Here is a 13,250-nt window from a genome sequence, read left to right on the forward strand (position 1 = left end):
ACGTTTCCCTTAAATGTACATATTACTATATTGATTGTAGTATGGACAGTGATGCCATTGTTATACTGTAGTTAACTTTTTAAAATGAAAATACACACAAGCATGTCATCCCTACTACAGTTTAACCAGATAATCACTTCCCGATTCAACTATTTGGTCAGGCCTTCACAATAGGTCCTCTATGTGACGGTGGAAACGGGAATTATTTGAAAGGGGTTGAGATTGCTTAAAGGGGTTGTTACATACATTTTTGGACTTATAAATATCCATTGATTTTTTTTTACTATAATTTATAACTTATACAAATCACATGAGCTTAGATTAACTGCCATACCCCATCATAACCCAAAATATAAGCTTGTTTTACTCACAATGTTTGTAAACAAAGTATATGTATGTATAGCCTCAAAACATGGTTAAAACTATGATTCTTGATATCAGGGATGGTCAGCTCTGTCTATGAATTTGAGAGTGATTCAATTTCTCTAGCCCCATCCCTCAGGTTTTTGCCAAAACAGTGTTGAGTTCACTTTATTGTTTCAACTACTGATTGGCCCTTTAAATGGTTGATAATCAGGGAATAGTTTGTGCTGTATATACCTCTAGCTATTATGTTTTATACATAGTTAGTTCAGATGGTTCCCAGTTGACGAATAGTGCTACCCTAACCACAAACCTTACCTAACCGTAACCATTTTACAAATCAACTTCAATAGGGCAAGGACGTCCCAAGGATCCCGGATAGCACGGACCAGTTCGTGACAGTCTTAACCCGGAAATATTTTGGATACGTTTTCGCTAACGAGCGAATTCTGAATTTGTCCGTACATGTCCAACCCGCCGGGCATGCATATTCATCAAGGACCAATGACAGTCTTTGTGTTTCTGCTATTAAACCAGAGCCCCCCCCCCCAAAAAAAGAAGTAGATTGACTAAAATTACACGAATCTAATCAGGCACCTGATTCCGCTGCTGGGGACGTTTTGCAGCAATTCAAATAGATGGAGGGAAGAGGCCTTGAGAATCATTTCAATCCGTCTGAGATTAAATGTTTGGAGATCATCCCAACGTTGCCAATGTGGATCATTGAATATGCCTGGGCTCACAGAATGATGGACACATTGGATGGTAAGCAACAACAAACAAATATATTTGTTCAAATCCGTGTTTGGGTGATTATGCAACAACGGGCACTTCCATGTCCTCGGGTCAATTTTGGGGATTTTTTTTTTTTTTTTATAAAACAAATCCAAATATGTGTATGTTAAATTCACACTGGAATCCCCCCATACCCTTCAAACACCTCTCTATCAAGTATTTTAGCTACTTTCAGATGCATTTTATACCTCAATTCCACTATTTTGCCCTTGTCCCTGACCCAGACTTTTAAACTAGTACTATGTTTTTCAATGAGAACATTAATAATTACACATTATATAATGTTATGTACTACAGAAAGAGTCAATTAAATCAAATCTATATCAATATTTATTGTGAGTATGCCCTTTATATTGTTTTCTACACAAAATATACCTGTCCTTTGGGAGTGGTGTCATTTCCACCACTGAGGACAAATTCCTCATTAAATGAAGTTTTTTCAAGCGAATGTTAATTTAGTTACCATGGAAACATATTGTGACACTGAAGCACATGGCTGCAGTGGACGGTTGTTCCAGATGTGATGTCCAGAAGATGAAGAAAAATCGAGGGAAATATTGCTTGTGCAATTAATATTTTAATTGTCAGTCATTTCCCAACAGGCTATAATTTCTTTAATTTGTGGTAGAACTTTTGATTTAAAAAATATATTTTATGTATTTAAGGTAAACAATATGCTAGCTGTAATACTAATCAAAGCATGCTAAGCTGTCTGTCGATTTTCTCCAGAAACTGTAGAAATGTCATTTCCATCACAAACTTAAGTGTGGTGGAAATGACAGAAAGTGGTGAAAATGCCCCAAACCATTATCGTATTCGTTTTTACTTTTTTAAATATATATTTTTTTTAAACTTTAGGCTTATTTAATCATGTTTTAAATTAATTGAATCTAGAAAATGCTCCAAGGTGTGCACACATTGGAAACTAAGTAGTATTTGTCTTTATTTTTAGAAGATGCCACATAAAACAGCACAGAGGTCACAGACATATAGAAACAAAATAAAAACCGATCCTATACGATACCAGGAACATCTGCAAAAAGACCGGGAGAGATACTGGAAGAAAAAAGAAACAAGAGATGAAAATATAAACCAACGGAATAGAAGACAGACTTAAAGAGAACAGTTGCAAATGAGACCTACCCATCAGGCAACACACCACCTCAGTCACCAGATGACTTGCAGCCAGAACATGAGGCTAACATACCTGTCCCTGATGCACACCCTGATACCCATTCCTCATTGTCTGCAACATGAATGAGAAATTGAATACTTGCTGGAAGGAAAAAGGTTGGAAGAGGTCGCACAAAAGCATACAGAGATCTTAGAATGACAAATGTCAAACTTGATAATGCTTTACGGAATGCTGAGAAATATAATTTCCCTGCAAAACCCACGCCAACCTCCAGTTCATGGCGGACAAACTTCAGTATCACAAAGTGATCAGCTGCAGAAACATTGAGAACGTTTTTGAGTCTTTGTGCTGTGAGAACCTAAAGAAAGAGCTCATGTATAGAGAGTGCTCCCTTCGCCAAGCAAAAGAGCTTAAAACATCTGACTTTGATGCTGGTGAGCAGACATGGTGGTTTGAGTGGAAAAACAAAGCTGAAGAGAGAGAGGAAAAACAGAGGGAAACATGGAGAAGTTCACTGTACATTTGACAGTAAAAGAAAAAGCATGTGGCACACTGCACATTCTATTGGAGGACTTCTCCAAAGGATTGAAAGAGAAGTTGGGGAAACACCTGTACAACATTCAACACCAATACTCAAATGAGAGAATTAAGAGAATCTGGGGAAAGAGGAGATCATTGTGCATATTGACTTTGCAGAGAACTACCTGTCTAAATACACCAGTGAAATCCAGGCAGTTAACTTTGGTGATTCTCACAAGCAGGTGATCCTCCACACCTGTGTTGGATATACCACAAATGATACAGTTTCACTTTGCTCACTGAGCTCTTCTATGCGGCATGACCCCTCTGTTATCTGGGCCCATCTCTCAAAAACACTGGCCTACTTCCTTGAGCTCTGCCCATCGGCTACTGCTGTACACTTTGTGAGTGATGGGCCTACAAACCAGTATAGGTCTGAAATGTTTAACAATGGTTGTTCAAAATGTTTGCAATAAAATATTGTTTTCATACGTTTTTTTTTTAACATAGATGTCATTTACATCACAACCCATATTTTGAGGTAAATGAGTATATTATGTATAATTTACATACATTTATTTGTTTTAGATATGGAAATCATATGGTTATCATAATCTCATAAAAAGGTTGGGTGGAAATATCTTATTTTTCATGATAAATAAATGTTTTCAGCTGTCACCAAGGCAAGTTTTAAGGCAGCCATTACCAAGGCAGCCATTATCCGATATATAGTTTCTAGACAAATAAAAGACAAGTACAATACTGGTAAAATGGTGTTTGAATAAGTTTTAATTTTGCACAGTCAAAGTGCCGAAGTTGCATAATCACCCGTTTATAAACATAATATATTATTTTAAATAGTTGACACTAATTAAATTATATTATTAGACCTATATGGGCTAATATAGGACATGCAAAATATAATTAAGTTACATTTAGTTAATAAGATGGTAAAAATGGAATTGAAACATGGTATTAATAACCCCAAGCTGATAAATTGACATGATAGGTGACATTCCTTTAAAAGTTTTACCTATTTGTTATATCCCTGTTTGTGTGTGTTCTCTAGGTCTGGACCCCAGCAGATGGCCAGAGGATGACCTACAATCTGTCACCCTAGATGAGCCATGGAGGTTACGGGTGGCAGCAGCCCAGGCGTATTCTATAATGAAGACAAGAGACATCAAGAGCTTTGGGAGGGTGATGGAGTTCATGGATGTCACTTATACACTGCTGCCACGACTGGTGCCCCCTATCAAACACATGAAAATCATGTTTGGCCTCAAGACCAAGGTATGTAGAGGTTTCACATAAGGTAGAGAACAGTTACAGGAAAGGGGTGGGAAATCGCAATATGTGGATGCATAGAGAGGTTTTCAAGGCCATGTATGCCTACTAATAAGTTGGGCTGACTCAGGTACAGTTATTTTAACTATGCTGTGTTTGTTGATTTGAGTTTTGGTGGAACAAAATGAGCAGCTGTGTTTGATTTGTATTCTGGTACAGATAATTATGTGGATGCTTCGGGAAGACCAAGGTATTGTCAACATTGTTTTGAAGATCATTAAGTTTTTTCCAAGTAGACTACCTCAGTACCATGAATGTGTAAGTAAATGCATTATAACTGCCTTATTTGATTACTTTGGATGACACTGTTGACTAAACTGAATCAGTTGTATATCAGAATATCAGCATCTCTGACCGACCTAGTGAGTATTGGCTGAACTAAATGTCGCCTTTCTTTGTTCCTCTTCAGAGCCGACAAGAGATGCACCTAATGAGGAAGAACCACCAGGACTTTAAGGCTTTGTCCCAGACTCTTGCAATGGACATGTCCATGCGCAACTCTTATATCAAGGTTAGCTAAATCCCCATCGTCTGTTTAATGCTCCCTTTCTATTCCCCTCCTTGTCTCACACGATTCAGTGTTCAATTCGTCAACAAAAATAGTGACAAATATTCATCAAACCCCTATTTTTCAGTGGCAATTGACGAGACTATACCTGACTAAATACACCCAGAAAAGAACTAGGACAAAGCAAATGTTTTATTTTGGTCTAGACGAGTTGAAATTCTCTTTGACTAAAATCTGACTACTAAGGGGACAGAACAAGAGTTTTTGGCGAGATTGAGAGCTTTTCAGTGGTAAGCACAATTTTAATATATTAGCAGCACAGATTGCACAGTTCTGTTAAGCAGTGGGAAGGACACAACAGTATGTTTTTATCCCTGTTGACTATAGAAACGTTTTTGAATTTGTAGTCTCGCTCAACCCTTGCACTTTCCCCACTGAATTTCATAGCCAGGTTATGTAGCCAACATCCTAGCAAAGTCTTTCCTCAGAGAAAACGGTTTGATTCTAGCCATTACCATTCAAAAGATATGACTCAAAATACCGGTGTTACATTTTATTTTTCTTTCTATTGTGCATTGGCTCCAAATTTTACATTCATAAAGCATATCGCGACCATTCTACAACTAGGCTGCTTACAGACCAGACCGTTAAATATTTGTTTAGGCTACACCTTGTTCAGTCATGTTACCTCATTGCCTAGCTATATACAGTGCATTTGGAAAGTATTCAGACCCCTTGACTAGTTCCACATTTTGTTACAGACCTATTCTAAAATTGATTCAATATTTTTTTTTCATCATCTATCTAAACACAATACCCCATAATGACAAAGTGAAAACGGATACCTTATTTACATAACTATTCAGACCCTTTGCTATGAGACTCGAAATTGAGCTCAGGTGCATCCTGTTTACATTGATCATCCTTGAGATGTTTCTACAACTAGATTGGAGTCCACCTGTGGTAAATTTAAATTGATCGAACATGATTTGGAAAGTCACACACCTGTCTATATAAGGTCCCACAGTTGACAATGCATGTCAGAGCAAAAAACGAAAAAAAAAAAAAAAAATTTTTTATTTAACCAGGTAGGCAAGTTGAGAACAAGTTCTAATTTACAATTGCGACCTGGCCAAGATAAAGCAAAGCAGTTCGACACATACAACGACACAGAGTTACACATGGAGTAAAACAAACATACAGTCAATAATACAGTATAAACAAGTCTATATACGATGTGAGCAAATGAGGTGAGATAAGGGAGGTAAAGGCAAAAAGGCCATGGTGGCAAAGTAAATACAATATAGCAAGTAAAACACTGGAATGGTAGATTTGCAATGGGAGAATGTGCAAAGTAGAAATAAAAATAATGGGGTGCAAAGGTGCAAAATAAATAAATAAATGAAATACAGTAGGGAAAGAGGTAGTTGTTTGGGCTAAATTATAGGTGGGCTATGTACAGGTGCAGTAATCTGTGAGCTGCTCTGACAGTTGGTGCTTAAAGCTAGTGAGGGAGATAAGTGTTTCCAGTTTCAGAGATTTTTATAGTTCGTTCCAGTCATTGGCAGCAGAGAACTGGAAGGAGAGGCGGCCAAAGAAATAATTGGTTTTGGGGGTGACTAGAGAGATATACCTGCTGGAGCGTGTGCTACAGGTGGGAGATGCAATGGTGACCAGCGAGCTGAGATAAGGGGGGACTTTACCTAACAGGGTCTTGTAGATGACATGGAGCCAGTGGGTTTGGCGACGAGTATGAAGCGAGGGCCAGCCAACGAGAGAGTACAGGTCGCAATGGTGGGTAGTATATGGGGCTTTGGTGACAAAACGGATTGCACTGTGATAGACTGCATCCAATTTGTTGAGTAGGGTATTGGAGGCTATTTTGTAAATGACATCGCCAAAGTCGAGGATTGGTAGGATGGTCAGTTTTACAAGGGTATGTTTGGCAGCATGAGTGAAGGATGCTTTGTTGCGAAATAGGAAGCCAATTCTAGATTTAACTTTGGATTGGAGATGTTTGATATGGGTCTGGAAGGAGAGTTTACAGTCTAACCAGACACCTAAGTATTTGTAGTTGTCCACGTATTCTAAGTCAGAGCCGTCCAGAGTAGTAATGTTGGACAGGCGGGTAGGTACAGGTAGCGATCGGTTGAAGAGCATGCATTTAGTTTTACTTGTATTTAAGAGCAATTGGAGGCCACGGAAGGAGAGTTGTATGGCATTGAAGCTTGCCTGGAGGGTTGTTAACACAGTGTCCAAAGAAGGGCCAGAAGTATACAGAATGGTGTCGTCTGCGTAGAGGTGGATCAGAGACTCACCAGCAGCAAGAGCGACCTCATTGATGTATACAGAGAAGAGAGTCGGTCCAAGAATTGAACCCTGTGGCACCCCCATAGAGACTGCCAGAGGTCCGGACAGCAGACCCTCCGATTTGACACACTGAACTCTATCAGAGAAGTAGTTGGTGAACCAGGCGAGGCAATCATTTGAGAAACCAAGGCTGTCGAGTCTGCCGATGAGGATGTGGTGATTAACAGAGTCGAAAGCCTTGGCCAGATCAATGAATACGGCTGCACAGTAATGTTTCTTATCGATGGCGGTTAAGATATCATTTAGGACCTTGAGCGTGGCTGAGGTGCACCCATGACCAGCTCTGAAACCAGATTGCATAGCAGAGAAGGTATGGTGAGATTCGAAATGGTCGGTAATCTGTTTGTTGACTTGGCTTTCGAAGACCTTAGAAAGGCATGGTAGGATAGATATAGGTCTGTAGCAGTTTGGGTCAAGAGTGTCACCCCCTTTGAAGAGGGGGATGACCGCAGCTGCTTTCCAATCTTTGGGAATCTCAGATGACACGAAAGAGAGGTTGAACAGGCTAGTAATAGGGGTGGCAACAATTTTGGCAGATAATTTTAGAAAGAAAGGGTCCAGATTGTCTAGCCCGGCTCATTTGTAGGGGTCCAGATTTTGCAGCTCATTCAGAACATCAGCTGAGCAGATTTGGGAGAAGGAGAAATGGGGAAGGCTTGGGCGAGTTGTTGTGGGGGGTGCAGTGCTGTTGACCGGGGTAGGAGTAGCCAGGTGGAAAGCATGGCCAGCTGTAGAAAAATGCTTATTGAAATTCTCAATTATGGTGGATTTATCAGTGGTGACAGTGTTTCCTATCTTCAGTGCAGTGGGCAGCTGGGAGGAGGTGTTCTTATTCTCCATGGACTTTACAGTGTCCCATAACTTTTTTGAGTTAGTGTTGCAGGAAGCAAATTTCTGCTTGAAAAAGCTAGCCTTGGCTTTTCTAACTGCCTGTGTATAATGGTTTCTAGCTTCCCTGAACAGCTGCATATCACGGGGGCTGTTCGATGCTAATGCAGAACGCCATAGGATGTTTTTGTGTTGGTTAAGGGCAGTCAGGTCTGGGGAGAACCAAGGGCTATATCTGTTCCTGGTTCTACATTTCTTGAATGGGGCATGTTTATTTAAGATGGTTAGGAAGGCATTTTTAAAAAATATCCAGGCATCCTCTACTGACGGGATGAGATCAATATCCTTCCAGGATACCCCGGCCAGGTCGATTAGAAAGGCCTGCTCGCTGAAGTGTTTCAGGGAGCGTTTTACAGTGATGAGTGGAGGTCGTTTGACCGCTGACTCATTACGGATGCAGGCAATGAGGCAGTGATCGCTGAGATCTTGGTTGAAAACAGCAGAGGTGTATTTAGAGGGCAAGTTGGTTAGGATGATATCTATGAGGGTGCCCGTGTTTAAGGCTTTGGGGAGGTACCTGGTAGGTTCATTGATAATTTATGTGAGGTTGAGGGCATCAAGTTTAGATTGTAGGATGGCTTGGGTGTTAAGCATGTTCCAGTTTAGGTCGCCTAGCAGCACAAGCTCTGAAGATAGATGGGGGGCAATCAGTTCACATATGGTGTCCAGAGCACAGCTGGGGGCAGAGGGTGGTCTATAGCAGGCGGCAACGGTGAGATACTTGTTTTTAGAGAGGTGGATTTTTTTAAAGTAGAAGTTCAAATTGTTTGGGTACAGACCTGGATAGTAGGACAGAACTCTGCAGGCTATCTTTGCAGTAGATTGCAACACCGCCCCCTTTGGCAGTTCTATCTTGTCTGAAAATGTTGTAGTTTGGAATTAAAATGTCTGAATTTTTGGTGGTCTTCCTAAGCCAGGATTCAGACACAGCTAGAACATCCGGGTTGGCAGAGTGTGCTAAAGCAGTGAATATAACAAACTTAGGGAGGAGGCTTCTAATGTTAACATGCATGAAACCAAGGCTAGAGCGCCTGGGGAATAGGAGTGGAGCTAGGCACTGCAGGGCCTGGATTCACCTCTACATCGCCAGATGAACAGAGTAGGAGTAGAATAAGGGTGCGGCTAAAAGCAATAAGAATTGGTCGTTTAGAACGTCTGGAACAGAGAGTAAAAGGAGGTTTCTGGGGGCGATAAAATAGCATCAAGGTATAATGTACAGACAAAGGTAAGGTAGGATGTGAATACAGTGGAGGTAAACCTAGGTATTGAGTGATGAAGAGAGAGATATTGTCTCTAGAAACGTCATTGAAACCAGGAGATGTCATTGCATGTGTGGGTGGTGGAACTAATAGGTTGGATAAGGTATAATGAGCAGGACTAGAGGCTCTACAGTGAAATAAGCCAATAAACACTAACCAGAACAGCAATGGACAAGGCATATTGACATTAAGGAGAGGCATGCTCAGTCGAGTGATCAAAAGGGTCCAGTGAGTGGAGAGGTTGGTTGGGGGTCACGGCGATTTAGACAGCTAAATCGGTAGCAAGCTAGCATAGGAGCAAGCTAGCATAGGATGGAGGTCTGTTATTAGCCAACTCTTGCGTTCCGTCAGTAGATTAGTGGGTTTCCGTGTGGTAGAGGGGATTAATCCAAATCACACAACAACAACAAAAATAAAAACAATAGATATAGTTATAGAGGCCCAAGAAGAAAAATAAATAAATAAATAAAAATAAAATAAAAAATTGTCCGATTGTCTATTCAGATAGCAGCCGATAAGATAGCCAACGGCTAGCAGGCCGCAGATGGGCGCCCAGGCAACGTTGCGCCGGAGGAGCCAGCCGGACAATTCCCTCGGGTAGACAACGTCGGCAGTCCAGCCGTGAAGGCCCGGTGGGGCTCCGCGTAGGCAGCAAAACGGGTCCGGATAGGTGACTGCAGCGGCTAGCTTCGGAACAATTGATGTTAGCTCCGGAATCGATGAAAGCCGATAGTCACACGGATAGCAGCCAACTAGCTGCGAGATCCAGGCATGGACGTCCAGAGCCAGCGGCCGAAATCCAGGGACATGGAGAGAAAAATTGGTCCGATATGTTCCGCTCCGAGCCGCGCTGCGCTGCACCGCGCCGTACAAATCTGGCGATAGATTCTCGAGCCAAAGGACAGCCGATGACCACAAACCGTGGTCAGCTGAGTACCAACGATTAGCCAGTAAATAAGCTAACTAGCTTCTGAACTAGCCCCTGAACCAGCTTCAGAGTAGCTTCTGGACCAGCTTCTGGCTAGCTACCGGCTAGCTTCTGGCTAATTTCTGGCTAGCCTCTCGGAGGATCACAGATCTGAGGTAAATAATACTTTTTTATATAAATATAAATTGGTGAAGCAGATTGCAGGAGAGTGTTCTGAAGATGAGTTTTTGGAAAATTAACAATGTATGTGAAAAAAAAAGTTGTAAATATATATATATACGGGACACGACAGGACGAGGACAAAAATACGTCTGAACTGCTATGCCATCTTGGGAGGACTTGAAAAAATGATGTTGAAGGAATTGTTCATAGAGCTCTGAGAGAGGATTGTGTCGAGCCATGGATCTGGGGAAGGGTACCAAAAAATATCTCCGTTCTACTTTTGGACATCAATGTGGCCGCGGCATCTGTGGAATGTTGCTAACATTGGCAGTGATGAGAGACGAGTTACGGCGGTGCAACCCATAATACTTTGAGGTGATTGAGCTACTCTCTTTGTCTCTCTCTGCGATCGGGTGTCTTTCTTTTGTATATAATGTACAATATCTATGTTGGCTGAATTAGGAATTTACATGGCCAGATAATTCTTATACAGTGTATGTTTGTCATATCTCTGCTGTTGGGAAGAGAATAGGATGGTATGCAGAAAAATATGTTGGTAAGACAAGGCTATTTATGTTTGTGCACATGGGAGACAGTCATTTGTGTTTACTTTAATGATGTGATGTGACTAAAATAAAAGTTTAGTTTACTAAAATGGCCCACTGTTTTCGTCATTTTGACAATAACTAGACAAAATCATTATTCAAGTGACTAAGACTTAATAATATTATATAAAATGACTAAGACTAGACTAAATCTAAAAGAGTGCCAGAATGAACACTGGCATGATTACATAGGTGTAATTGACATCTTTATGCCATGTGACCTTCAACTATGTGAACTTTGACCTTCAACTATTCCTGGATTCAGTGGTTCCTGAAGAAGACGTACAATGCTGAATACGTAATAGGCCAGTCTGAGATGATAGTGCCATTATAAAGTCTGGGTAGTGGTTCCTTTGCTGTCCAGTAGGGGATGCTATATACCCAGCCTCTTGCTACACTCAGCCTTTAGTTCCTTGTGATGGAACTCCAAAACAATGGAGATGGTTTGATGGAGCAATGCCTGTCGCCTCCACTAGGGTTGAGGTATTGTGTGTAGGATGGAGTATATGTATTGATCTGCAGGTTCTCTTTCAGGATTTGATGGAGGACCAATATGGAGAATGCTATGCCCAGAAACTGGAGGACAGGTTGCTGCATTATCTTCAGGTACTGGAGTCGACGCTGCAGAGTGATACCTATTTTGACCAGGTGTGTGTACATACAATAATTATTGAGATTGTTTGAGGATTCAATCAAATAGAGAATGCATGTTCTCATGCTATTACATAACTGTCAGTGTCCTTGTTATCCATGTGAATGTGCCTATAGCTGTTGAAGCAGGAGGGTCCAATGGCATACGAAGAGGAGTTACTATTGCCGTTAATTACCTGTGACTCCACCTCCCTTGCTGCGTCCTTGAAGAGGCTATTCCACTCTGGTCAACAAACTCAGCATATTAACTATGACATACAGATGTAAACACAGTACAGTATTTAAGACCACCAGGAACCTACAGTACTGTAGATAAATATTTTGTCTTTCTATTCCTTCAGACAAGTCTTCTTCAAGATGTCATCCCAGCCACGGAGCCCATAAGGTATCAGCACAGGAGAGGGGAATAGGCCGGGAGCTGGAGGGTCCTGGGACCTCGAAAGTTGTGCTAAGGTCGCCCAAGGAGAGAACACACAAAGACGGGCAGTCACAGCTTGACAGGACAAGTCTCTACGCATTCCAGGGTATCTGTCAAGATAACCGAGAGGAGAGATCCAACTCATTGGGGTTGGGTCCACACCATGCTTGTGCAGCTGAGCAAAGTTTAGAGCCACAGGCCCTTATCGTGGAGCTGGGGGTGGATCTGTCCAAAGACAGTCCACTCCTCCTGGAGGAGGAAGTCTCTGATGGGGAGGAGGGGAGCCGAGGCAGGACGGAGGTGGAGGACAGGCAGAACAATGATGAGGTGCCTGAGGCCTCCCCACTGCAGCTGTGTTCTAAACACCAGAAATGGGTGAGGAGCATTCTGCAGGAGTGCTCTGAAGAACTGCTGTGTGAAAAGAGTGATACCCCAGTGCACTGTCAGGGGTCCTCTTCCACCTCATCACAGGACTTGACCCCATCCCTCCTCACCCTTTGTCAACCCCAACATCTAACTCTGGCCACACAGAACCCTTCCCCTCCTCAAACAGTGGCTGTATCCCAACCTACGGCCCTCGATGACAGAGCCCATTCTGAACAGGCTGGAGAACCAGCAGACAGCCCAGAGGCCAGTAGAACACATAAGGTCAAGCTGAGACTGTCTATGGAGAGTCAGGCTCTTCTGCTTATGTCAAAGTTTCTACAGCCATTTGTGCGGCTCCGAAAACTGACCCAGCAGGAGTGTAGCATGGCTGCAGAGCTAAGAGGCACCAAGACCACTGAGGAGGAAGACCGTGATGATGGTGAAGAGGAGGATGATGAAGAACATGTGGAAAAAACTCCAGTGTATTCTTATTATGATTTAAACACGCTCTATTCTAGTTTTGAGTCGTGCTCTGATGAAGATCCCGAAACGCAAGATTCAGATCCTGACTATGTTCCTGGATATGGAAAGAGAATGTACAACCAAAGTGTGTGATGGAGGAAGAAGCATGATCCTGGGGTTGACACTGAGGTATGGGATTAGATTGAGGTATCAGGGTGGTGTCCACCATTTGCCGCGGTGAAATGTATAGCTGAGGTTAAACAAACTGCTACATAATTATTCAGCATCAGAATTCAGGTTAAATTTCAATAAAACAGTATTCAATATGCCCAGTTCAACCAGGTGTAATGTTGGTATAATAACCTTTTACATACCATAATACACAGCACCAATTTCTTACTGACCTAGGTTCTTAGTCTGTGACAATACCAGTATCTCTATTTTTTTCCATGGCAAAAATGAAAATATGTGGCA

General features: G+C 41.8%; 1 protein-coding gene across 1 annotated transcript; it reads left to right on the plus strand.

The window, feature by feature from the left end:
• The first annotated feature begins 716 nt into the window (after positions 1 to 716).
• On the plus strand, positions 717 to 12,965 carry tat (tyrosine aminotransferase). Its single transcript, XM_036974098.2, has 7 exons — positions 717 to 1,128; positions 3,882 to 4,105; positions 4,319 to 4,417; positions 4,569 to 4,670; positions 11,414 to 11,527; positions 11,648 to 11,756; positions 11,872 to 12,965. The coding sequence occupies exons 1-7, from the start codon at positions 1,002 to 1,004 to the stop codon at positions 12,927 to 12,929; spliced, it is 1,833 nt and encodes a 610-aa protein (XP_036829993.2). The 5' UTR covers positions 717 to 1,001; the 3' UTR covers positions 12,930 to 12,965.
• The last annotated feature ends 285 nt before the right edge of the window (positions 12,966 to 13,250 follow it).

This window comes from Oncorhynchus mykiss, chromosome 1 (assembly GCF_057628025.1).
Source record: "Oncorhynchus mykiss isolate SJ-2025 chromosome 1, ASM5762802v1, whole genome shotgun sequence".
NCBI lineage: Eukaryota > Metazoa > Chordata > Actinopteri > Salmoniformes > Salmonidae > Oncorhynchus > Oncorhynchus mykiss.

Bases quoted from the DNA above. Each gene is read 5' to 3' on its own strand.
- tat (XM_036974098.2), top strand. From the start codon at position 1,002: ATGGAGGGAAGAGGCCTTGAGAATCATTTCAATCCGTCTGAGATTAAA. The intron at 1,129-3,881 runs GTAAGCAACAAC...TGTGTTCTCTAG, and splicing joins AATGATGGACACATTGGATG to GTCTGGACCCCAGCAGATGG. The intron at 4,671-11,413 runs GTTAGCTAAATC...GTTCTCTTTCAG, and splicing joins TGCGCAACTCTTATATCAAG to GATTTGATGGAGGACCAATA.